This window comes from Oncorhynchus gorbuscha, linkage group LG06 (genome assembly GCF_021184085.1).
Source record: "Oncorhynchus gorbuscha isolate QuinsamMale2020 ecotype Even-year linkage group LG06, OgorEven_v1.0, whole genome shotgun sequence".
In the NCBI taxonomy this organism is placed as follows: Eukaryota; Metazoa; Chordata; class Actinopteri; order Salmoniformes; family Salmonidae; genus Oncorhynchus; species Oncorhynchus gorbuscha.
This window is the reverse complement of record NC_060178.1, coordinates 76732999-76760736: the sequence shown is the minus strand read 5'-3', so window position 1 is coordinate 76760736 and position 27738 is coordinate 76732999. Positions and strand designations below refer to the sequence as shown.

At 43.0% G+C, this 27738-nt stretch overlaps 2 protein-coding genes across 5 annotated transcripts in view; one reads left to right on the top strand and one right to left on the bottom strand.

Annotated features, from left to right (window-relative positions):
- LOC124038346 (1-phosphatidylinositol 4,5-bisphosphate phosphodiesterase epsilon-1-like) overlaps positions 1–1974 on the top strand; it is a 47639-nt gene extending 45665 nt beyond the window's left edge. For 3 of the 4 annotated variants that reach the window (XR_006839346.1, XR_006839347.1, XR_006839345.1), the window contains 2 exons: positions 148–389; positions 680–1974. Coding sequence is in view for 1 of the 4 variants with exons in the window: in XM_046354118.1 (XP_046210074.1) it covers positions 148–223 (76 nt within the window). In the remaining 3 variants the exon portion in view is untranslated. The other variant, XM_046354118.1, reaches the window with a different exon arrangement.
- A 1762-nt stretch (positions 1975–3736) lies between these two features.
- LOC124038347 (hypoxia-inducible factor 1-alpha inhibitor-like) overlaps positions 3737–27738 on the bottom strand; it is a 32981-nt gene continuing 8979 nt past the window's right edge. The window contains exons 2-8 of the mRNA XM_046354120.1: positions 25483–25733; positions 18347–18495; positions 17467–17612; positions 17108–17214; positions 11584–11647; positions 10034–10144; positions 3737–7323 (exon numbers count right to left, since the gene is read on the bottom strand). Coding sequence (XP_046210076.1) covers positions 7267–7323; positions 10034–10144; positions 11584–11647; positions 17108–17214; positions 17467–17612; positions 18347–18495; positions 25483–25733 — 885 coding nt within the window. The 3' untranslated portion in view covers positions 3737–7266. The remainder of the gene's footprint in view (positions 7324–10033; positions 10145–11583; positions 11648–17107; positions 17215–17466; positions 17613–18346; positions 18496–25482; positions 25734–27738) is intronic.

Below are 27738 nucleotides of genomic sequence, written 5' to 3'. Positions count from 1 at the left end.
AATGTTTGTTGTGTTGAGGATGGCAAGACCAGCCCAACCAAAAGAACAGTTTGCAAATGTCTCAATCTAACAAATCCCACTATTTTGTATTGACCGATATTGGGGATATTTCTCCGGAGTAACTAGCCATAACTTTAATAACCTCAGACAGCTCAGCGTGAAGACTGTGTCAGACCAGTTCGCGAGGATCGGCGGAAAGGAATATCGTTGGCAAGCGAGTTGAAACGACTGACAGGCCGGAGCCGGGCCGTATGGATCGGGGCTCACACCTGCTCTGAGGTGGTGCACAGCAAGGACGAGAGGGCAGCGTGCTGTCTTCATCTGAGCGAGACCAGAGAGTGACGCTAGTGGTTCTCCTCTACACCCGTTCTACTACACACGCACACAAGGTATTATGAGAACTCGTGCATCAAGGAGATCCTGCTGATTCAGTGAATTATAGGATCTCCATGTCGAACCCTCTCTGTAATTCATGGAGAAGCAAATCCAAGTCTACCTCCTTATAGTTAAACAACCTCGCTATCGTTAGGAATCTGGGGGATGGAAACATTCCATTATGCATCTGAGATCTCCACTGAAGTGTGAAATATGATCTCTTATATTCTCTATTTTCAAACGGAGAGTATTTGTACGTGTACTGTATATGTTTGTAATCTGTTTTGTCTTCATCTCCCTTCAGGCAGTCTAATTAAAATGTCCAAGCTGGCCTGACAGGGCAGATGTAGAATTGCAGCCATGCAACTCCTGGGTATCTTTTGTCACTCTGGGCAGTCCACAATCCAATACACTTTATCTTAATCTACCTGGAGCTGGCACAATATCAGCATGTGAATTTATTGAAGACTTCCTCAAACTAACGCCTAACACAATCTTCTGGCATGCAAAGAGCCAGGTTTGAATCCAGTCGGACATAAGAGACAAACACAAACTGTTGGACAGATACAGACCAGCAGATGGTGATATTGTGCTTTCCTATGGTTACAGAAGACCTCACCCTGACATGTCTGAAGTGGTTGAAGAAACAATCATCAGACAGAGCCGATTTCACCGGTCATCCCTCAAACCTAATTTATACATTAAAGCCTATGGGTTTTATTCAACCTTTCACTACTTTACTTTACTGCTGGTTTAAAATACTGTGATATTACTATTGTATGACTATATAACATTTCCCCAGTGCTTTAGCTGTATCCTTTGGTCCATTTCTTCAGAATGAATCTCTGCAATGACAGACTTGAATTTGACACCAAACCGCTGTGATGACTGATACAAGGGCTTGATCAATAAAGTTGAACATTTTATTTCAATGCTACTGGCATAACAATAGAACTCCAGTCATTTAGAAATCAGTGCACAATACAGCAGACACACTCAAATCATACAAGTGCAGGAACCCAGAAAACAATGTTAAGGTTTTTGAAATGTGTTTTTAGAAAAGACACGAAAAAAAAAAAAAAAAGAGATATCCATTGTTCTTGCGATTTCTTGAGCCATGCCATAACAGAGCTAGGCACACAAAGTGCAGGTAGGAGAAACAGACACAGTGAGAGCACTTTAACCTCTGGGACTTAACTGTAAAATTACTTAACAGACCATTTCATTGAACTAGTATTTTTCATGAACAATATTGATACTATAAACAAATCAAGCACACACTCCCTTGCTGCTACACACTGTTAGAATATCAGCCTAAATATAAACAGCAAGGCATGAACATTCCGCTTGGCACATTCCATATTTGTTTTGAGATTGCCAGAGGAGTACAGTACGGCCTGTTGGGGAGATAATACACTTGGCTAGAACACTCCTAGAACATTTGTAGTCTGTCACTGAAGGTGTATGATTTTAACACGCAGCATTAGTATATTAGCCTAGTGAATGCTGCGTTCACCATTGAGCACAGCCATGGTCAGTCTGGTTTAACCAGACTATTAATATATTACTGTTAATAACAAACTAATATGATGCAGTTTAAAATCACCACATTACCAATCACAGAAGGGCCTCCATACTATAGGGCTGCTGCAGTGACGTATTATCGGCACACCAGCAGTCAAGACCGCAGTAAAATTCCACGTGACAGTTGAGTAACGGTGTTCTCCTATTATGCACTCTGGACACGCTTTGGTAGTAGCCAACTCACTATCTACCATCAGGTCCTTAACGGCCAGGTACTCAGGGCTCTATTGTCCCTCTAACCACTCTGATATCAATGCAAATGCATTAAAAAAAAATCACATCAAACACTCATCAAAACGGTGTTATGCTTTTTAACATTCACCTCACTGTGATCGATCAATTTGAAGAAAGAAGTTCAACAGCAGGTTGAAACAGAGTGTAAAACATGGTTGTTGTGGCAAAGCCTAACAATGGACAGTGCTTTTTATGGTGATTATTAATTCAAAACATGCATATTAGGGCTTATGCATACGCATAGGCTTATAAGACCAAGCCTGAATTATTATTATTTTTAAATATGATTGTGCCTCATACATTTACATTTACATTTGAGTCATTTAGCAGACGCTCTTATCCAGAGCGACTTACAGTAGTGAGTGCATACATTTTCATTCTTAGTCACGCACTCCCCTTCTCACACACACATATAGTGGTTTCAGAAAGTATTCACACCCCTTCTCCAATTTGTTTGTGTTGCAGTCTGAATTTAAAATGGAATAAATTAATATTTTTGTCATCACTGGAATGCACACAATACCCCAATATCAAAGTGGAACTATGCAAAAAAATAATAATAATAATAATTTCAAACAAAGACCAGGGAAGTTTTACAATTATTATTTTTTTTTAAAATTTGACCAAAATAATAATAATTGTAAAACTTCCCTGGTCTTTGTTTGAAACTATCATACAATACATAGCCTACTGCATATTATACGTGGCAGAAAACCATAAAACAAGACTGATTTTGGATGTCTTTAGTACATAATTGGTCTAGCCTATAATCCAAAGGGAGGAAAAGTTGTCACACGGGTAAATTGTCAAACTGTTCATATCTCCAACACTAGAGGCGCTATCTCAAATAGCTCATTAGTGTGACTACATGTTCTATGGTCAACTTCCTGTTCACATGTGGTCAAGGTTACTAATCTGAGGTGAGCACAAGTTCATTATTTTTCCCCTTGAAAATAAAAAATTGGCACTTTACATTTTATGCAATAAAACTTTTAGGTATGAATGTTCAAAATGATAATTTTGCACTGAAAGGAAGAGACAATAACGTGTCTTTTGATACTTTAGCTGCAGTCCTATGTTGAGCTAACCTTGAGATTAGCACACGTCAGTTTGGGGCATGTTGTCTCAATGACCTTGGGGAAAGTTTTCACATGTGACAATTTGCCCCAGTACATTTACATTTACATTTAAGTCATTTAGCAGACGCTCTTATCCAGAGAGACTTATACATAGAACATGCTCAAAATACTTTGTGATATTGTGTAATCAGCTCTGATAATAATATTACATGTTACTGTAAATGGATTATCATATAGACAGACTCTAGCGTGTGTGTGTCTACTAACACACTACATGCCTACTGTATGAGACAGTATATCCACACACAACTCTAAATTTGTGACACTGTATGAAGTAGTGTTATGAATTGCATTGTGGCAACAAGAATAGTAGATGGGGAGGTGGGCGTGATAAGCCTGTAATGAATCTGTAATTGCAATGAGGAAATGTGTTTTTGAAGGAAGGAAGGAAGGAAGGAAGGAAGGAAGGAAGGAAGGAAGGAAGGAAGGAAAGGTTAGAAATGATAAAATAAAGACAGAATGGCAGCACACGACCTGGCATAATGTTAAAGGCAGTGAGGCAGGTGAAGTTGCAGAACAAATCAAATCAAGAGTACAGAGAAGGATTTTGCCATAAATTACCATATTCTGACTAGGTATTGTCAAAGTTTACCAGAAAAGAAGTTGAAAGTCAGACAGCCATGCCAACAACCGTGGTAGGCTATACAAAGCCACGGCAGGTTTTTTCAGCTGATTTGGAGATGCAGCTTGTTCAGTATATTATTAGGTCAGCTTACGTTTATTTTGGTCTGTCGCCAAGTGAGGTCAGAAGACTTGCCTACCAGTTTGCTGTGGCACACCAGCTGAAGTTCGCGCCAATGTGGGCAGAAAAGGAAAAGGCCAGCTCGGAGTGGTTTACAGGCTTCTTAAAGCGGCACCCAACGCTGTCACTGAGAAAGCCAGAGGTAACTAGCCTTGCCAGGGCAAGTAGCTTCAACAGATAAAATGTTAATGCTTTCTTCGACAATGTCGCAGAAGTGCTACAGAAATAACAATTTGGACCAGGAGACATATGGAATGTCGATGAAACTGGGGTGACCACTGAACATAAACCTGACAAAGTGGTGGGCAGACGTGGATTCAAACAAGTAGGGTCACTGACCTCCGCTGAAAGGGGAACCCTTGTCACACTGGCCTGTGCCGTCTCAGCCACAAGGAATAGTATACCTCCATATTTTATATTCCCCGTGTCAACTTCCACAATAATTTCCTGATAAACGGGCCACCTGGCAGCAAAGGAGGGGCAAATCTCTCTGGGTAGATGAAAGATGTGCACTTTGTTGACTTCCTGAAACATTTCGTCAAGCAAACGAGGTGCTCAAAGAAGAAGCCCTGTTTATACCTTTTGGACAACCACGAGTCTCATCTGTCCATTGATGGACTCTATTATGCCAAAGAAAATGGAATAGTTATGCTGTCATTCCCACCCCATTGCTCTCATCGGATTCAGCCCTTAGACATGTTTGTCTACAGGCCACTAAAGAGGCACATCAACACCACGTGTGATGCCTGGATGAGGAACAATCTGATGGGTGAAAATATGATCACTTGATGAAAGAACAGCTGTGCAGCATGAGGCAAGGAACAGCGTGCAAACTGGCTTGCGACTCTCAAATGATAAATAGCATATAGTCACATCATGCAGGCCATATATATGTTTTGATTCATACGGTTTGCATCATTCACGACTCAAGTTGCCAAATAACAATAAATCTAGCATATAGGACCTGTTTCAAATTATCACTTTTACGCTAAACATAGCCACTTCATATGTGCACTCGCTCCGGAATGGAAAAATATAATTTTCTACGTTATTTAGCAAAGCTCAATTATATTCATCTTACTATAAAATAATGGCACGGCACTTATAAGCATATCTTGTCAGCTAAATTAACAAGCCTATGGCATGGAGAATAGCCAGATAACATACTGTTGGCCAAGTCATATCTGTTCTTCAGAAATACATTTCTTTAGAACTGACAAATTTAAAAAAATGGCTTTATTGTGATGGTGTATATGAAATTTATTTTTTAAATGTAGATGTTCCAAAGGCGCGCATCAAGGCTTGTATGCCTAGAGGCCCGGAGATGCTAAACGTGTTATTGTTAATTAATATTCTTTTGCATGACAATAACCAGCTGATAAAATGTCATGACTGCCAAAGCCCTACCCACACATACAGCTTTAAGAACATTGTTTACTTGTAATTTACTTATTTACTCCATTAACTTGAAACCACCTTAACGGTTCTATGACACCAGGGTTGGGTCAATTTGAAAAATTAAAATGAGAATAGTTAACTTCCTGATTTGACTGAATTGAAATGAAAACAGCCAACCCTGAAGGACACACCTGGTTTGGAACACAGCACTAGGTCTAAGTCCCAAATGGCACACTATTCCCTTTAAAGTACACCTCTTTTGACCAGGGCCCACAGGGGAAAGGGTACGATTTTACGATTTGGGATGCCTCCAATATGTGCTTTAAAATCGGTCATATATTCTAAACTGCACCTGTTTAAGTGAAGTGTTCACTGGAAACACTTGACAATTGCACAATAACAACCATCATTCAACTCTACTGACACACACTGAGTGTGGTTGCATGCACACACACTTGTTATATTCTTATTTTACTTTGCAATTGCAATTGATTAAGTTAAAATACTTTTTAGACCATCCTCAATCTTGACTTAAAATGTACCATGTATAATAACATAAATTCAAAACACACCAACAGAAAATCAGTTATGCCTAAATGTACACAAACCATCATACAAAACATACTTATAACATAGAAATGTTCAGAAATCATTTAAATTAAATAAATCAAGTACAGGCAATCACACAATCAAGCGCTCTTTCAGTGTTTATAAAACACAATATAATTTGTTTTTTGCTGATCGCTCCTAAAAACTAATACCATACAGAAACAAGTCAGCTTACTGACTGACGGTCAACAATTAAATCAACAGAATAACCAAAATATGACTCATCCCTTTCAGGGTGAACGTGCAGTAAATTCATTTAGAAGTTTGTCACAAAATAAATAGGCCTACTTTAGGTACTAGAAATGTATTCAGTTGATACACTCATCGGCCAGTTTATTAGGTACACCACCCCATTCACAAATATGAATCGTTCATTAAGACAGTGAGTCACGTGGCCATGGCTTGCTATATAAAGCAGGCAGACATCGAGGCATTCAGTTACTGTTTGATTGAATGTTAGAATGGGCAAAACAAGTGACCTCAGCGACTTTGAGCATGGTATGATCGTTGGTACCAGGGGCGCCGGATCCAGTATCTCAGAAAGGCCGCCCTCCAGGACAGTGTATAGAATTGACCAAGAATGGTGCAACAAACAAAAAACAAAGTCAGCAGCAGTCCTATGAGTAAAAACAGCTCGTTGATGAAAGGTCGAAGGAAATAGTCCTATGAGTGAAAACAGCTCGTTGATGAAAGGTCGAAGGAAATAGTCCTATGAGTGAAAACAGCTCGTTGATGAAAGGTCGAAGGAAATGGCAAGATTTGTGCAAGTTAACAGGCTTGATGGTATTTGGGGGTTATTCTTTGATACCTACACAGCTACCCATCACTTGACTCACACACAAATACCACAACTCTACATTATGTAGTTTACACAGTTCATCAACAGAGTATCAGTCTCTGACGGCATACTGCATGGGGGTGTCCATGGCTAGTCTGTCCATCCACTATTGTCTTCCCACTGGTGGCGGAGGTTGCGATGACTATGGTTCCCAGACAATCAAAGCAGAGCAGAAAGTGTGATTGGCCAAGTCTCTCAAGGTGACTCAGTGTTGCCATGCACTGCTAGCTTGACAGCCCAAATGCGCACACACATATACACATGCTCGCCTACATACACACAAATCAGGCGTGTGTACTGAACACACACACATGCAGCAGTTTGGCAACAGTTCTGCGGCAGTACCTCTAGCTGAATCCCTGGTCATATCGGCCCTGGATCATCATATTCAGTAAAGGACCAACCTACAGTACAGACAACACAGATTAATGAAAACATTTACATTAAAACAAAGTCAGTTGTTGAAAACATAAGGGCCTACTATTAGGTAAGATACTGTATACTGTAGCTATAGCATTGTTTCATTGAGTGTCCTGTCCTCTTTGAACTGCACCCCCCCCCCATTCACTTTGTACTGTACCACATCCCCCCCAAACCTCCATTCATTTTGTACTGTACCACATCCCCTCCTCCTTCATTCACTTTGTACTGTACCACATTCCCCCAATCCTCCATTCATTTTGTACTGTACCATAACCCCCCCTCCATTCACGCTGTACTGTACCACATCCCCCCCAATCCTCCATTCATTTTGTACTGTACCACATCCCCCTCCTTCATTCACTTTGTACTGTACCACACCCCCCTCCTCCATTAACTTTGTACTGTACCACATCCCCCCTCCTCCATTCACTTTGTACTGTACCACATCCCCCTCCTCCATTCACTTTGTACTGTACCACATCCCCCCCCATTCACCTCCATTCATTTTTGTACTGTACCACATCCCCCCTCCTCCATTCACTTTGTACTATACCACATCCCCCCTCCTCCATTCACTTTGTACTATACCACATCCCCCTCCTCCATTCACTTTGTACTGTACCACACCCCCTCCTCCATTCACTTTGTACTATACCACACCCCCCTCCTCCTCCATTTACTTTGTACTGTACACACCCTTCCCCCCCTCCTCCTCCATTCACTTTGTACTGTACCACATCACTCCTTCATTCACCCCCCCTCCTCCATTCACTTTGTACTGTACCACACCCCCCCCTCCCCCCTCCTCCTTCACTTTGTACTGTACCACACCCCCCCTCCTCCATTCACTTTGTACTGTACCACACCCCCCTCCTCCATTCACTTTGTACTATACCACACCCCCCTCCTCCTCCATTCACTTTGTACTGTACCACATCCCCCCTCCTCCATTCCTTTGTACTGTACCCTCCTCCTCCATTCACTTTGTACTACCACACCCCCCCCTCCTCCATTCACCACATCACCCCCCCTCCTCCATTCACTTTGTACTGTACCACACCCCCTCCCCCTCTCCTTCACTTTGTACTGTACCACATTCACTTTGTACCCCCCTCCTCCATTCACTTTGTACTGTACCACATCCCCCCCCCTCCTCCATTCACTTTGTACTGTACCACATCCCCCTCCTTCATTCACTTTGTACTGTACCACATCCCCCCTCCTCCATTCACTTTGTACTATACCACATCCCCCCTCCTCCATTCACTTTGTACTATACCACATCCCCCTCCTCCATTCACTTTGTACTATACCACATCCCCCCTCCTCCATTCACTTTGTACTGTACCACACCCCCTCCTCCATTCACTTTGTACTGTACCACACCCCCTCCTCCATTCACTTTGTACTGTACCACACCCCCTCCTCCATTCACTTTGTACTATACCACACCCCCCACCTCCTCCATTCACTTTGTACTGTACCACGTCCCCCCCCTCCTCCATTCACTTTGTACTGTACCACATCCCCCCCTCCTCCATTCATTTTGTACTGTACCACATCCCCCCCCTCCTCCATTCACTTTGTACTATACCACACACCCCCCTCCTCCATTCACTTTGTACTGTACCACACCCCCCTCCTCCATTCACTTTGTACTGTACCACACACCACGTCCCCCCCCTCCTCCATTCACTTTGTACTGTACCACCCCCCCACCCCCCTCCTCCATTCACTTTGTACTGTACCACGTCCCCCCACCTCCTCCATTCACTTTGTACTGTACCACGTCCCCCCACCTCCATTCACTTTGTACTGTACCACCCACCCCCCCCCCACCTCCTCCATTCACTTTGTACTGTACCACGTCCCCCCCCACCTCCTCCATTCACTTTGTACTGTACCACGTCCCCCCACCTCCATTCACTTTGTACTGTACCACACCCCCCTCCTCCATTCACTTTGTACTGTACCACATCCCCCCTCTCCTTCATTCACTTTGTACTGTACCACATCCCCCCCAATCCTCCATTCATTGTGTACTGTACCACACCCCCAATCCTCCATTCATTGTGTACTGTACCACACCCCCAATCCTCCATTCACTTTGTACTGTACCACATCCCCCCAATCCTCCATTCACTTTGTACTGTACCACATCCCCCCTCCTCCATTCATTTTGTACTGTACCACATCTACCCCCTCCTCCATTCACTTTGTACTGTACCACATCCCCCCCCCTCCTTCATTCACTTTGTACTGTATCCCCCCTCCTTCATTCACTTTGTACTGTACCCCCCCCTCCCTCCTTCTGCACTATTCCTACAGGACTAACTACATACAGAGCAGCCTGACGGAATGTCATTAATTTGATTTAATGTCATGTTCTAGTTCTGGAACCAGTGAGATTCTTGGACCTCAGAGCTGTGAAATCTCATTTGATGTTCTAGAAATGGTGTGACTCAGAATGACTCTGAGGTAGTCATGTTCTAGCTCTGAAATCATTGGGTAGATGGGATCTCGGTAGCCTGGTCCAGATATGTTTGTGCTTAGGTTTACCCAACTATGGTGGTCATGCCAGATATAACAACAACAGTCAGAGGTGTTGGCTTCAGCAGCACATACAGATACCAGGCTAGATCTCCCATAAATACAATCATAATATTGCACCCATCTGTCCAGTTCCAGTACCTCGTGTGGGTCTCCCAGTGCCTCCCCCAGCATCTTCTCTATGTTTCTCATGATTGCCACCTTCTGATGGGCTCTCAGTGGGTTTTCTATCCTCTTGGGCGTTGGCGCACCCTGGGGGAAGATAGATCATATAGTAAGGACAGAACATGAGCTCAAATTCCATTTCTATGAGTAAGGATGTGTCGTGGTGATTCAAGTTTATTTAAAATGACTAGTGAAGAGTGCATCCTGCTGAGTGAAAAAAAATATATCCCTCAATGCCAAATTATTAATTTCACCAATATTTTGAATAACGCTGCCTCCTTCGGGGTGCCACAACATTTGTTGACATGAATGTGGTAAAGGTGATACTGTCAGTGATATGAGACATGGTGACATATTTCAGTGCGTTCATACACAATATATCCAAAAGTATGTGGACAGCCACACCTGCTGCTGTGATGTGTATAAAATCGAGCACACAGCCATGCAATCAATCTCCATAGACAAACAAAAAATAATAATTCAATCAACTTTAGAATACGGCTGCAACGCAACAAATGTGGAACAAGTCAAGGGGTCCGAACACTGTCCGAATGCACCGCATACAGCTTAAGGAACATATATACATAGCAATGAATGGCCTTACTGAAGAGCTCAGTGACTTTCAACCTGTTCACCATCCTAGGATGCCACCTTTCCAACAAGTCAGTTCATCAAATTTCTGTGCTGCTAGAGCTGCCCCCATCAAATGTAAGTGCTGTTATTGTGAAGTGGATAAGTCTTGGAACAACTACGGCTCAGCTGCAAAGTGGTAGGCTACACAAACTCACAGAATGGGACCGCCAAGTGCTGAAGCACGTTGCGCATAAAAATGGTCTGTCCTCGGGTGCAACACTGACTACAGAGTTCCAAACTGCCTCTGGATGCAACGTCAGCACAAGAACTGGAGTGATGAATTACGCTTCACCATCTGGCAGTCTGACAGATAAATCTGGGTTTGGTGGATGCCAGGAGAACGCTACCTGCCACAATGTGTAGTGCCAACTGTAAAGTTTGGTGGAGGAGGAATTATGGTCTGGGGCTGTTTGTCATGGTTTGCGCTAGACCCCTTAGTTCTAGTGAAGGGAAATCTTAACGCTCCAGCATACAATGACATTCTAGATGATTCTGTGCTTCCAACTTTGTGGCAACAGTTTGGAAAAGACCCTTTTCTGTTTCAGCATGACAATGACCCTATGCACAAAGCGAAGTCATTACAGAAATGGTTTGTCGAGACTAGTGCGGAAGAACTTGACTGGCCTGAATAGAGAACTGTCCTCAACCCCACCTTTGGGATGAATTTGAACGACGACTGCGAGCCAGGACTAATCGCCCAACATCAGTGCCCGAACTCAATAATGCTCGTGGCTGAATGGAAGCAAGCCCCCGCAGCAATGTTCCAACATCTAGTGGAAAGCCTTCCCAGAAGAGTGGAGGCCGTTGTGGCAGCAAAAGGGGGGACCAACTTTGATTTTGGAATGAGATGTTCGACGAAGAGATGTACACATACTTTTGGTCATGTACTGTACCTTGTACCAGAAGTTGACAGTGATGGTCACGCCACCACTCAGCAGGGACTCAATGTGGTGCCACCTGTGTTAGCCGTGAAAAGAAAACAGAGCAGGATTAGCAGATCATTTACAATGTCACCAACATGTCAAACCATCAAGTCAGGTTCCACAATGCCACAATGTTGGTATTTCAACGACAGCATCCTTAGTGAGAAAACAGCATCATACACGCTACATAACATCTCTCACAAATACAGGGCTTAGTTACAGATACACTGTACATACTGTACACTCACATTGTGATTGTGTGTGTGTGTGGGGGGGGGTTCTACTAAGCTAACATATATAATTGTTTTAAGATGGTCATACCAAGGATCATTTACCTATTTGATGTGGAATTTTAGTACCCCTTTAGGTGTTAAAAATAAATATTAAAAAATGATTTGATGAAACGTTGGCCATACTGCTACTAGCCCATAGAAACACTTTGAATAACAGATTAATTCATGGAAAAAGTCAAAAAATACATTGAAGGGAAGTTTGTTTTAAAGTGTCTGTCCTACAGTGCATTTGGAAAGTATTCAGATGCCTTCCACTTTTCCACATTGTGTTACATCCTTATTCTAAAAATTATGATCAATCTACACAAAATACCCCATAATGACAAAGAGAAAATTGGTACATTTTTTGCAAATGTATAAAATACAAATATTCAGACCCTCTGACATGAGACTCTAAATTGAGCTCAGGTGCATCTTGTTTCCATTGATCCTCAAAATGTTTCTACAAACTGATTGGAGTCCACCTGTGGTAAATTCAATTGATTGGACATGATTGGAAAAGTTACATACCTGTCTATATAAGGTCCCAAAGTTGACAGTGCATGTCAGAGCAAAAACCAAACCATGAGGTCAAAGGAATTGTCTGTAGAACTACAAAACAGGATTGTGTAGAGGAACAGATCTAGGGAAGGGTACCAAAACATTTCTGCAGCATTGAAGGTCCCCAAGAACACATTGCAGGGATGCAAACTGGTAAGGGCCAAAAAATGTTTGTTGTTGCACCGAAACAAGAAAAAAAAGTCCCTGCTAAGGGGAAAGGCAGGCTTTATCTAATTAAACAACAAATAATATGATCTACATGCTCAGTCTGTGTGTGTAAAATGAAGTGGTTAATGTGAACCTAACTCACCAGAAAAAAATATAAGGAAAGCAATCCGATGTTATTACTTGCCTAGACTTTACTGCAAATGACACTCAAGTCTTGAGAAAAAACAATACACTAATATTGCAGTTAGCCATGACAGCCTTTATAATAGAATGCTTGTGACCACACACACATCTAATTATTGCACTTGGGAAAACTTCTTAAAGTAGAAATAGAATGAAACAAACATATTTTTGCTCTATTATAGTGGCCACGATAGTATTCATTGATCAAGTGCACAAGGCTACAAAATAACATTCACCAAGTAAAACATGTAATAACAATAATAAACTGTCAAGTTCAACACAACAAAAGCAATATCAGAACAGATCACCAACCATTTGGAATTCCACTGTGCCTTCTCCATAATACAATCTGGTTTCCAAGCTGGTCATGGATGCACATCAGTCACACTCAAGGTCCTAAACGATATCATAACCGCCATCGATAAAAGACCGTACTGTGCAGCCGTCTTCATTGACCTGGCCAAGGCTTTTGACTCTGTCAATCACAGCATTCTTATCGGCAGTCTCAATAGCCTTGTTTTCTCAAATGACTGCCTCGCCTGCTTCACCAACTACTTCTCAGATAGAGTTCAGTGTGTCAAATCGGAGGGCCTGTTGTCCAGACCTCTGGCAGTCTATGGGGCTGCCACAGGACTCAATTCTCAGGCCGACTCTTTTCTCTGTACATGTCAATGATTTCGCTCTTGCTGCTAGTGATTCTCTGATCCACCTCTACGCAGACAACACCATTCTGTATGCCTCTGGCCCTTCTTTGGACACTTAACTAACCTCCATACGAGCTTCAATGTCATACAACAATCCTTCCGTGGCCACCAACTGCTTTTAAATGCTAGTAAAACTAAATGCATGCACTTCAACAAATCGCTGCCCGCACCTGCCCGACTGGCATCACTACTCTGGACGGTTCTGACTTAGAATATGTGGACAACTACAAATACCTAGGTGTCTGGTTAAACTGTAAACTCTCCTTCCAGACTCACATTAAGCATCTCCAATCCAAAAGTAAATCTGGAATCGCCTTCCTATTTCGCAATAAACCCTCCTTCACTCATGCTGCCAAACATACCCTCGTAAAACTGACTATACTACCGATCCTGGACTTCGGTGATGTCAATTACAAAATAGCCACCAACACTCTACTCAGCAAACTTGATATAGTCTATCACAGTGCCGTCCGTTTCTGTCACCAAAGCCCCATATACTACCTACCACTGCGACCTGTATGCTCTCGTTGGCTGGCCCTCGCTACATAGCCGTCGCCTAACCCACTGGCCCCAGGTCATCTATAGCACGATACAGCAGGTATATTTCACTGGTCATCCCCAAAGCCAACACTTCCTTTGGTCGCCTTCCCTTCCAGTTCTCTGTTCTACAATGTGCCAGCAGCAGAGCATGAGACCCTTTGTTGGCATAATTGATCTCTTTTGGGCAGAGTACACCTGGCATACCCCTTTTTATCCACTGTATTGAAAAAGTGAGAGCGTTTGTAACCACCTCTATAGTGGCAGCTACACTTGATCCCAGAATCCACTTGTTTTAACAAACAACGCCTCATTTTCACCTAATTCTCTCATTCTGAAAATTAACCACATATTGTAGATGGAAAACATTAGTTCACAGATAGTAGCTAGTTAACTCATCAACATTTCAGATTGCCAGCGTCCAGTAAGCAACTAACGCACTATAACTTGAGGAATGGCAAGAGTCGTAACGTTACACCAGTTAAAACTATAGTGAATTGGTTAGGTTACAAATGTTAGCTCATCTGATGTTGTAACGTTAACTAGCAAAAGTTAGCTGTCTGAGATTATTAGCCAGCTAATTTTCACACCATAAACTCTTTAAAAAATAATTATATATATATATATTTTACCTTTATTTAACTAGGCAAGTCAGTTAAGAACAAATTCTTATTTTCAATGACGGCCTAGGAACAGTGGGTTAACTGCCTTGTTCAGGGGCAGAACAACAGATTTGTACTTTGTCAGCTCGGGGATTCGAACTTGCAACCTTCCGGTTACTAGTCCAACACTAACAACTAGGCTACCCTGCCGCCCAACTTGATCAGTTAAGTTATAGCTAGCTAACGGAGAATTCGATCCAGCTAGCAAGATTACGTTACTTAACGCTAACAATACTTGTTCCACCACACTTTCTCCCTCACCTCAAACTTCCCAAATGCCAGTTGTTTTTCAGTTACAGCTCACGAAGAACTCTTCATCACCTTCTCACCCCTGTCTCCATGGTCAGGCTTCTCACCTACCTCTTCGTTATCATTCAGGGGCGCGCTGCTGTAAATGGCAGACTGCCTTTCTACTCTCTGCTGTCTATCCAGAGCATGCGCTGATGCTGTAATTAGCAAATTGGTTGCTCTTCTCTCTTCAGTCGCGTGCTGCATTCTGCTGTTATGTGAACTATTGGCTGAGCCTTGGATACAGCCAGTATTGCTCAAAATGCACATCACTCATTTGCTTCTAGCCAGTAGTCTGATCCCAAGCCCCCCCTCCCTCCCAAACTCATCGGATCTACACAAATGACATAAGTCACTTATCTTGGACACAAAACGGTGACTTTCGGTGACTAGTTTGCATCCCTGACAGTGGCCTCCATCATTCTTAAATGGAAGAAGTTTGGAACCACCGAGACTCTTCCTAGAGATGGCTGCCCGGCTAAACTAACCAATCTGACAAAGCTCCGGAGTTACTCTGTGGAGATGGGAGAACCTTCCAGAAGGACAACCACCTCTGCAGCACTCCACCAATCAGGCCTTTATGGTAGAGTGGCCAGATGGATCATCTCCTCAGTAAAAGCCACTTGACATCCCGCTTGGAGTTTGCCAAAAGGCATCTGAAGGACTTTCAGACCATGAGAAACAAGATTCTCTGGTCCGATGAAACCAAGATTGAACTATTTCACCTGAATGCTAAGCGTCACATCTAGAAGAAACCTGGCACCAACCCTACGGTGAAGCATGGTGGCAGCTTCATGCTGTGGGGATGTTTTTTAGCGGCAGGGACTGGGAGACTAGTCAGGATCGAAGGAAAGATGAACAGAGAAAAGTACAGAGAGATCCTTGATGAAAACCTGCTCCAGAGTGCTCAGGACCTCAGATTGCGGCGAAGGTTCACCTTCCAACGGGACAACGACCCAAAGCACACAGCTAAGACAATGCAGGAGTGGCTTCAGGACAAGTTTCTCTATGTGACCCAAAGCACACAGCCAAGACAATGCAGAAGTGGCTTCGGGACACGTTTCTCAATGTGCTTGAGTAGCCCAGCCAGAGCCTGGACTTGAACATCTCTGGAGAGACCTGAAGATAGCTGTGCAACTATTATCCCCCATATTAAAAATTAAAAATTGGGCTCTAAAACTACCTCCATATACACTGAGTGTAGAAAACATTAAGGACACATTCCTAATATTGAGTTGCTACCACCCTTTGCCCTCAGAATAGCTTCAATTCGGTCGGGCATGGACTCTACAAGGTGTCGAAAGCGTTCCACAGGGATGCTGGCCCATGTTGACTCCAATGCTTCCCACAGTAGTGTCAAATTGGATGGAGGTCCTGTGGGTGGTGGACCATTCTTGATACACACGCCAAACTGTTGAGAATGAAAAATACAGCAGCACTACAGTTGACACAAACCGCTGCACCTACTTCCATACCCAGTTCAAAGGCACATCTTTTGTCTTGCACCTTCACCCTCTGAATGGCACACATACACAATCCATGTCTCAATTGTCCCAAGGCTTGAACATCCTTCATTAACCTGTCTCCTCCCCTTCATCTACATTGATCAAAGTGGATTAAACAAGTGACATTGATAACGGATCATAGCTTTCACCTGGATTCACCTAGTCAGTCTATGTATTGGAAAGAGCAGGTGTCCTTAATGTTTTGTACACTCCGTTAATAATTCCATTCATTTTTTTAACTGGTACTGGGCTACCTAAAGACGAGTCTGGTGAGGCTTGTGGATGTCCATAGAGGGGTCACATTAGTGTGTACCCCAAACTGTTAGGATGCTACAAACAGAAGTGTTTGTGAGAGTCTCACCTTTCCATAATATTATTTTTTTGGCCAAATCGCTATTGAGATTTTTGGGATGTCTCCTGGTCTGACAAACACCGCTGTAGCTCGGCCACCTGCCACTGCAGATGTGGAAGGCCGACATTGGCAGATGTGATAGATTGAGACTCAACCCTTCTCTAGCTTAGACGGATTTTGATGTGGATTTTTTTATTATGCTATTTGATTTCTGTGGGGGGCCGTGGACATCGACTCTAGGTGGTTATTAAACAGCTCTTACCAGTACATGGGGATGTAAAGAACATCTCCGGGGCCGACCACAGTCTCATAGCCCACTACATTCTTGAAGTTGGGAAACCTCTCATAGTCAGGGTTCTCAAAGTCAACCTAAAATCAAAATTGCTGTTAGTTGGATTAATTAAAAACAAAACAGAAACAGTTGAGAAACAGAAAATCCATGCATATCAAATAAAACAGTGTTGTGTGTGGCATATTCCACAAACCTTACCGGTTTCAATTGGGACTACAATGGAAATAAGTTACTTCGTTATCCTCAATCATTTTTTATGCATTGTGTCCACGTGCGGTTGATTATGTTTTTAAATTGTCAAATACATTTTATCAAAAAGTAGGGGTTACCTGGCTCTGCCTGTCACAGGGGTGGTGAACAGGGAAGGGGTAGAGACACTCAAACTGGTCCGGAGGGAAGAGGATACACCTTTTGTAACCTTTGATTTGTGCAAAGAAGTTCTGCTGCTCGTCATAATGGGCTGGCGTAACATTGCCTACAAACATTGAGCAGATCACAAGATTATCGATCAGTCTATGCAAGTGCAATGCTCTTAATTAAGCTAATTTCAGCGGATTTAAGGTGAGTGGATTTCTTTCATAACGTCCTTTCCACAAGGCCTTTTACTGCATATTGAGACAGTAGTTCACTCTTTCCATCAGCAATACGTGGCACCCACATGGTAGATATTATTTATATCGTTTCCTTGTCTGACATGACTAGGGAAATCACCTGCTGGTCATCATCCCCATGCCTCGAAGCCCCAGAGTCCCTTCCATTCCCTCACCCTCTACACGTACAGGTCTATACCCGCAATGCCTGTATGCCCGTTAGGTCTCTGCTATAGGGCTCTTACCCTGCACGCCTATGAGCAGCAGGCTAGAGGTGGCCCCAATTCTTCTTGCTCTGCTGCTTGGTGATCCAGCTATCCCCTGCATCTATAGGCGGCAGCTTGCCAGGGTCCCTAATAGCCCCTTGGTGCCGTATCCTAGAAGCACTTCCTAAGTCCCCTCCACCGGTTGGCATTTAGTGGGATGACTCATGTACTGAGGGAAGCTCTACAGGGTGGTCACTAGCTGGCACAGTCAAAATGTTATAAAATCTGATTTGAAACATAACCCTAATCTCAATGCTAACCTTGTACCCAAACTTAACCTTAAATGCAGACACAAATTGTCATTTTAGTTTAAGATTTATCCCAATAAACGTCAACCTGCGTCCCTTACTTACCCTCCATTCCTATGAGGAGCAGGTTGGAGGTGAGCTGGCCCCAGTTCCTTTTGCTCTGCTGCTTGTTGATCCAACTCCAGTTGAAACCCAAGAAGTCCACCACGATCTTCCTGCCCACAGTGTCGTTCAGGGTCTGCTGCAGGTACACCCTGGGAGGATGAGTAGAATAAGTCCATCAACGGAGACGGAAATGGATCTTCTGTTTTGCACATTTTCGAAAGGGCACAGCCACCGAGAGAGCTGCAGTACAGTGCCCCCGGAGTTAGTTGTGGAGCAGAATGTGGATAGATACACAAAGATAGGATAAGACTGTCCTTCATGCAACTAATTAACCAACGTCGGTTCAATTATTTGAATTCCATTTCGTTCTGTTTTATTTATTTCTGTGAGCTCAAAGGCGCAGTTTATCTAGAAATAAAATCAGATAAAGCCCAAACTGTGCAAAACAAATGTAATAAACACAAAATATTTTATGAAAGTAAAGTAATGTTACTAAATGATGGTTAATAAGTGATAAGCAGTAATAGGAAGTCACTACCATCATGGGACTTTTAATTGCTTTATTCTGTGTTATAGCATTCAACTCACATAATGCATAGCGCCTTTAATGTCTAAAATAATTATCGAAACCAATTTTTTATTTATCGTTGAACCAACCTTGAAAAGCATTAAATCGCTTGATTTGGACCAAACTTCTTCCTACCAATGAGTAAGACATAATGAGGCCCCTTACACTTCAGTGTTGTGACGCAAAAATTCTAGCAAAATGTATAGCACATATAATTAAAATGGTATTGTCGGACATTATTCATTATAAATCAGACAGGTGTTTTACATGGACGATACATAGGAGATAATATAAGTACTGGAAACAATAGAACACCATTGTCAGCTATCCATAGCTGACATTGAAAAGGCTTTTGATAAAGTATTACTGGAGTTTATATATAAATGCCTGGAACATTTAAATTTAGCAGAATCTCATAAAATGGGTTAAAATCATGTATTGTAACCCTAGGTGTAAAATAGTAAATAATGGCTACTTCTCAAACTTTTAAACTGTCAAGAGCGGTAAAACAAGGTTGTCCACTATGGGCATATCAATTTATTATGGCCATCGAAATGTTAGCTGTTAAAATCAGATCCAACACTAATAACAAGGGGTTAGAAATCATTAGTTTAAAAACAAATCAAATCGGTGTCATTGTATGCTGATGATTCATGGTTTCTTTTAAATCCACAACTTGGATCCCTCAGAGGATCTAGATACATTTTCTAACCTCTGGATTACAACCAAATTGTGATAAAATGTACTAGATCACATATTGGATCACAAAAAAAAAAAAAACACCTTTCACTGTGTAGTTTACCAATAAAATGGTCTGACAGTGATGTGGATATACTGGGTATACATATCCCCCAATATAAATAAATGATCTCACTACAGTACATTGTTATAGAAAGTTAGCAAAAATAGATAAGATCTTGCTACCATGGAAAGGTAAATACCTATCCATTTGTGGAAAAATTACCCTGATTAACTCTTTAGTCATATCCCAGTTTACCTATTTACTTAGGGTCTTGCCTACACCTTCCCCAGCTGCTCCAGAAACACCCTCTTGTTCCGCTTCCGAGGCATCCAGTCAGGCTTGATCTCTCACCATATGATAAAGGCGTTGTAGGAGGACACGTCGAGGATGTTGTGGAAGACGACCAGGGGCCAGCGGGCAGTCATTCGTCTGCAGCTGTACGTGCCGACCACCTTGTCTAGGTTGTCCATGCCGCCCTTGTTGCAGTTGTAGTCTAGGATGACGGTCAGCTTCCTGTCGCGGCGATCGCTGACTTGGGCCTCTGCGTGCAGCGTGGTCAGAAGTAGCACGTTCTTATTTTTCTTTGCCAGGTAGGACACTAGAGTGGCGGTGGGCGTGAAGACAAACCTGGATGACAGGACCTGTTTGCCCTTTGACTCGAGCAGGCGGGAGCTCGGCCTTGTTCTTTCTCATCGTGCCCACCATGGTGAGGTTCCTCTCGAAGAGGCGCTGTCCCAGTTCGTAGGAGGTGAAGAAATTGTCACACGTGACATTGCGACCGCTCAGTCCCGTTGTCAGATCAAGGACGGCGCGCATCCCTTGGTTCTTCTGGGGCCTCCGCTGGCCGCCTTGCCTGATTTACACTTGCATCTTCCAAGTGTAGCTGGACTTGGCGTCGCAGGCCACCCACGGCTTGATGCCGTATTTCGCCGGCTTGCTGGAAATTAACTGACGGAAAGGACAGCAGCCTTTGGCAAGGGGAGAAGAGATTAGCCTCATTACTGGCTCATTGGGGCCAACGGCGTTTATGTTACACACACACACCTACCTCTCTATACACATATATACATACGTACACACACACACACACAACCTCTGAACGGGACCAGTTGCTCGTCCACTGTCACGTCAGGCCCTGGGGTGTAGAGGGCCGGCAGCCGCGCCTCCCAATGGTCTCAGACCTCTCGTATGGCTGCGAGTTTGTCCGTGGCGAGTCTCGAGGGTGTCGACTGGAGATCATCGAATCGCAGCAGCATCGAGTACTTGTGAAAGGACTTGAACGGCATGGTGGCTCGGAACACGGCCCTGCAACTCTCCGCGTCCCACAGGCTGGCAGCGGCCTCACCTCGGGACCTGTAGACACCCGCTAGGACAGAGGTGGGCAAACTTTTTGACTCGCGGGCCACAATGGGTTCTAAAATTTGACACAGGGGCCGGGCCAGGAGCATTTGGAGGAAGTGTTTGGGCCGGATATACTAAAGCATTAAATGTAGTGTGTGCAAACCTCATAGCACAGTAAGAACACTACAACCCAATTTATTAACTGTCTTTCAAATGTGAAAAATAGCCCTTATCAGTTTATAAATTTGTCTCAAGGAATATGCAAGATATGGCATTTACATACTATTTCGCAGATACTGGGAGGAGGAAATGTAAATAGATTAAAATAACATACGCACTGTGATTTATGGATTGTCCTGACCGCGCGCTCTACAAACTCGCCACGGACGCCCTCGCATTCACGCGCAAACAGTACACGTGTATCGTTGCCAAGCACACAGACATAGGCTGTATTAAATATCCTACCTGCAGCTGAAAATTTAAATTTAAATTAAGAGCGATGTGCGGCGTGTTAATTAAGCTACTGTACCGCTGCTGTGCGTAAATGCGCATTGCTCTTAATTAAAAGACGCACTTCCAAACTTTCCATATGCATTTTTTCATAACACGGTGAAAAAAGTTCTGTTGACTCTAAATTAGCTGCCAACCTCTGAGCAGTAGCCGCCCGTTCTTGTGTTGACTGCTTGCTAGCATAGTTTGCATGCTTCGTGGCAAAGTGACGGCTGATATTGTACTCTTTGAAAACCGCAACAGCTTCTTGGCATATCAGACATACAGCCGTTGATCGGACTTCAGTGAAGAAGTATTTTGTTGTCCACTCCTTATTAAACACTCGGCATTCGCTGTCCACTTTCCTTCTCTTTGGTCCGCTCATATTCACAGAATGGCTTAATGGTGACGTGAAACGAAGTGAAAATTAAAGTGAAATAAAGAGAAATACGCGCCACTCCAACAACGGTCAATGTGTTTTGAGTGCGCCATCTATTGGGGAAACGTGGGCATTGCAGGGAAAGGGGAAAAAAGGAGGTTTTTACTATAATTTGGACAAGTTCGGCGGGCCGGATTAAAAAGCCTAACGGGCCGTATGTGGCCCGCGGGCCGTAGTTTGGCCATGTCTGCGCTAGGATCAGCAGCCCTACGTAGGCGCACAGGTCGGTGGCTTCCATGTGCAGATTTGTAATTTCCAGAATTATCCTTTCTATCGCTTGTGTGACGAACTGGTGGAAGGTGGACGCGATGTCACGGGTGTGAGTCACGGCATAGGCCGTAGGGCCCGGAGTCTCGTCCGGGCCAGCGTGGTAGATCACACGGGCCCTGTGGTGGCCACAGGGGACCATTTGATTTTGCCGTTTTTCAACAGCAACGTCTCCCTTTGGGCTCGAGCCAAGGCGATCTCTTCCTTGTGTTCGTTCTCGGGGGCTTCCTCCGGGTCTTCCTCTGAAGAGCGTGAAGTCGCCTGGTCGGCCTCACACTCGGGATTGTATTCCTCCCAGTCTTCCGAAACCTCTTCCTCCTCCTCGGAATCTGAGTATTCTTCTTGGTCAATGCTGAAAATCTGTTCTAGAACCTGCGCAGTGGTGAAACACACGGCCATGGCGACCTGGGTCCACTGAACAGCGGGGAAGAGCACACGGCACAGGGGAAACGATGACTGTGTGCCGCTGACAATATTAGTATCCTCTCTACGGCCAGCTTACACGAGAGACGATGTGAATCAACGAGGTGCGTGTTCGCCCCTGTTGTGCCCCTGTGCATGTGTAGCCATGTGCAGTTCACCCGTGCACTACTGGGTTGTCCTCTTGCACACACAGCGGGGCATGTCTGGAAGTGTGTTGCCCTGGTTTGGTCACTCTGACCCCGAGCACAGAGGGGGAGCCCCCACCTCACACAGTACACACCTCCCTAGTGGCTGGCTGGGTCACTCTGACCCCGAGCACAGAGGGGGAGCCGCACACAACCTCGCCACTCACAGACTCTCTACACACACAGTACACACAATAACATATGCCTCGCTAGTGGCTGGCTGGGCCATGCTGACCTCCAGCACAGAGGGGGAGCCATCCAAACACAGGGCCTGGGTCACTCTGACCCCGAGGACAACGGTAGGGTTAAACACAAAGTCCATGCAACTTGTTAAGCGAATTTTAATTCCTGAAGTTATTTAGGCTTGCCATAACGAAAGGGGTTGAATAAGACATGCAAACTTTACATTTAATTAATTAGATTAAAAAATAAAAATAATTCACTTTGACATTGTGGGCTAGTGCATGTAGGCCAGTGACAAAATATTGATTGAATCCATCTTAATTCAGGCTGTAACAATATATTATTTTTTTTACAAAGTCAAGAGGTGTGAATGCTTTCTGAAGGCACAGTAACAGCATGCCAGTGGAAGGGAGGACAGCAGCAGGTGGCCCAACTGTGGTTTGTGACTAATTTCCCATTTTAGCCAATTAGTTACAGATTTGTAACAGAATGACAAGTTTTAATCACTTAATAAATCATAAACAAAATTGTTATTTATAAAAAGAAAACACTAACTAATTGTTAAGTCTACCTTTACTTATTTTTTTTATCCTCCCTCATGAGGGAGAGAAATTAGAAAATATCTTAAAGATGTGTTTTTTTGTAAGAGAATGACTAGACAATATTATTTTTAATTAAAACTTCAGGCTAGGGTCTATTTTTCTCCACTTCCTGTCTGACTGACGTGCCCAAAGTAAACTGCCTGTTCCTCAGGCCCAGAAGCCAGCATATGCATATAATTGGTACCATTGGATAGAAAACACTTTGAAGTTTGTATAATGTTAAAATAATTTCAGAGATTATAACACAATTGATATGGTAGGAGAAAATCCAGAGGGGAAAAATAAATGTTGGTTGGTTTGAGAGCCCATGCTCTTCCAATGGAACATACAAGGTCATATGCAAATCCAGCTCCCAGATTGCAATTCCTATGGCTTCTACTAGATGTCAAAGTCTTTGTTCAAGGTGTCAGGCTTATTTCTTCCCAAACGAGGAAGAATTTTGAGTTATAGTACTGGGAGTCAGAGTTGGAAACGAAAAGGATGCACACCTGCTAATTTTGCTTTTCTATTGAACATACTTCTTTCCGTATGAAATCTTATAGTTCAATTACATTTTAGGGTACCTGATGGTTGAATAGAAACATATTGACTTGTTTTAACAAATTTTAGCGGTATCTTTTTGGATTCCTTTTTCTGCACGTTGAACGAATGGATTACTCAAATCGATGGTGCAAACTAAACTGACTTTTTGGGATATAAAGAAGGATTTTATCTAACAAACCGACCATGCATGTTGTAGCTGGGACCCTTTGGATTGCAAATCAGAGGAAGATTTTCAAAAAGTAAGTGAATATTTAAAATCACTATTTGTGATTATGAAGCCTGTGCTGGTTGAAAAATATTTTCATGTGGGGCACTGTCCTCAAACAATCGCATGGCATGCTTTCGCTGTAAAGCCTATTGTAAATTGGACAATGCAGTTAGATGAACAAGACTAAGCTTTTAACCGATACAAGACACTTGTATGTAACTAAATGTTTAATATCAATAATTTTTATTATTATTTATTTATTAAATTGTCGGCAGCGGGACGCCTAGCCCTTAACTTACAGAAGGCAAATCATTTTTGCAAAATTAAATATAGAAGTTTATATTAGTAGGCAAGTGTCTCAACTTCAACAATAGTATTTTTTTTGTATTTCTATTATATAAGACTTTCTTGTAGATGTTTTCTAAGACCACTTTTCCATCTGTTGGACCAGAAATCAAAGCCTTTGCTTATTCTTAATTTAAGGATGGAAAGTTTGCATCAGGAGTCAAGTGTACTCAGGAAGATTACGTGCATCAGGAAATGAAAGCTTGTTTTGCCAATCTAAGCATTCCTTTCCAAACCACAAAGAATGATTTAAATCAGAATCAAAAAAACATTATTGCCATGCAACAAATGGTACAAGGAATCTTTGTACTGTTGTGGTGGTTTTGTGCAAACTTAAATTTGACAGCAAACTTAATTTGACTGAATAAATCTACAGATATGTGGACACAAGCAGCAATCATTAGTTCTAAGGAAGGGGCTCAGCGCAGTAAGTGATATGAGTGAGTACGTGTGTCCCAGGCCAAGTAACTCAGTCAGATGAGTGGTACAAAGTGTTCCCAAGGTGCCGACGTAAAACGCTTAAGTCATTCAACAGAGCTATCCATTTCAGTTCCTGCATTATATTTGTTCTCAACTTGCCTACCTGGTTAAATAAAGGTGAAATAAGGTGAAAAAATACACACTTTACTTTCCACTGCTGAGCACTTACCAGCACACTAGCAATGTAAACACCTAGACTGGATAGCGTGTAATCTTTTATTCAGCATTGAGAAAATGTAGAATCTTTCTAATCAACTGTCCCCAAGGACCTAGCTCAAATGCAGCAGGACATATACCTACCCATTTAGACAAAAACATTACCTCTCGTCTCCTCCCTCTTCCTGCGTTTTCTCCATTTTCTCCACAAAATCAGAGAATTTCATGTCTATCCGTCTAGACTTGGGTAAAAAGTTCTCAAAGTTGGCCATTTTCTTCTCGTCATAGTAGAGGAATTTGTGGTTTTCCGCTATGTACACAGAGAAGTCCCCGCTCCCAATGTTCTCCTGCAGGTACGCGACATCCCACTTCAGAGCTGGATAAACTAGATTGGTGTCTGTTAAAACCAATGGTTCCTGGAAACAAAAAAGTAGGACATGTTAGATAAGATTAGAATAACATAAATGGATGGAATTAAGCTTTTCATCACATTAACAAAAACAGCATACATGCAAAGACTGCATGTACTCTGATCTACCCTGATCTACCCATTACTTATAATATAGGACTGAAGCAAGCGAAAATTGCCTTTAATTCGATAAAATGCATTAAACCTTTTTGCATAATTTGTGAACACATACATGCATTACTAATAGTAATAGACCTACAGTGCATTTGGAAAGTATTCAGACCTCAACTTTTTACAAATTTTGTTAAGATACAGGTTCTTTAAAAAAAACGTTTTATCTACATACAATACCCCATAATGCTAAATCAAAACCAGGTTTAAAATTGTTTGCAAATGTATAAATAAATAAAATAACTGACATGACATTTATATAAAGTATTCAGACCCTTTACTCAGTACTTTGTTGAAGCACCTTTGGCAGCGATTACAGGCTCAAGTCTTCTTGGGTATGATGCTACAAGCTTGGCACACCTGTATTTGGGGAATTTATCCCATCCTCTCAAACTCTGTCAGGATGGATGGGGAGCATCGCTGCACAGCTATTTTTAGGTGTCTCCAGAGATGTTCGATCGGGTTTAAGTCCAGGCTCTGGCTGGGCCACTTGAAGACATTCAGAGACTTGTCTCAAAGCCAGTCCTGCGTTGTCTTGGCTGTGTGCTTAGGGTCGTTGTCCTGTTGGAAGGTGAACCTTCACCCCAGTCTGAGGTCCTGAGCGCTCTAGAGCAGGTTTTCATCAAGGATCTCTCTGTACTTTGCTCGGTTCATCTTTGCCTCGATCCTGACTAGTCTCCCAGTCCCTGCCACACAATCTTGCTTTCATCAGAACAGATCATCTTGTTTCTCATGGTCTGAGAGTCCTTTAGGTGCCTTTTGCCAAACTCCAAGCAGGCCGTCATGTGCCTTTTACTGAGGAGTGGCTTCAGTCTGGCCACTACCATAAACGTCTGATTGGTGGAGTGCTATAGAGATGGGAGAACCTTCCAGAAGGACAAACATCTCCACAGAGGAAATCTGGAGCTCTGTCAGAGTGACCATCGGATTCTTGGTCACCTCCCTGACCAAGGCCCTTCTCCCCGATTGCGCAGTTGTACCAGGTCTATGAAGAGCCTTGGTGGTTCCAAACTTCTTCCATTTAAGAATGATGGAGGCCACCGTGTTCTTGGGGACCTTCAATGCTGCAAAGAAAATGTGGTACCCTTCCCCAGATCTGTGCCCTGACACAATAGCCCAAATCTGAATCATACAGCTGACGAAAACAGTTGCTTTTTCCAATATTGTTGTGATATGACATCATGGCATTTGAAGTTTGGACATTGTGCTTTACAAGCTATCAGACCCGACCTAAAACAACTCATTCACCTCCCAGCCATCATTGCTCCATTTCTGGTCAAGACTCAATTCCTCCTCCTCCCCCATCCGAGTTCACCACAGGTCATAAGTGGGACCACCATCCTTTTCGTACTTTCCCACTTTCCTCTCAAAAAGCTATATTTGGATCACAGAAGCAACTGGCTTCACACTGCTCATGTCAGCATGATTCTAATAAAAAAAATAGCTGTATAAAGACCAAGGAATAGCATATTGAGTTGACTCTATAGGCCATGGATGGGCACCTCCAGTCCTCTGGGGCCTGACTGGTGTCACACTTTTGCCCCAGCGAACACATCTGACACCAATAATCAACTAATCATGATCTTCAGTTTAGAATGCAATTAGTTTAAATCAGCTGTGTTGATTACGGATGGGGGGGAATAAATCTGACACCACTCCGGCCTGAGTACCGGAGTTCCCCATCCCTGCTATTGGCTATACTGAAGATCTACCCAAGGTGCAACTTTAAGGCAAGGACATCTTTTAAAACTATTTTGATACTCACCTCATGTCCTGATAATATGAATGAGAACGTAGTCCATTTTGTTTTGAAATCAGTATTTGTCCATCTCTACCATTTT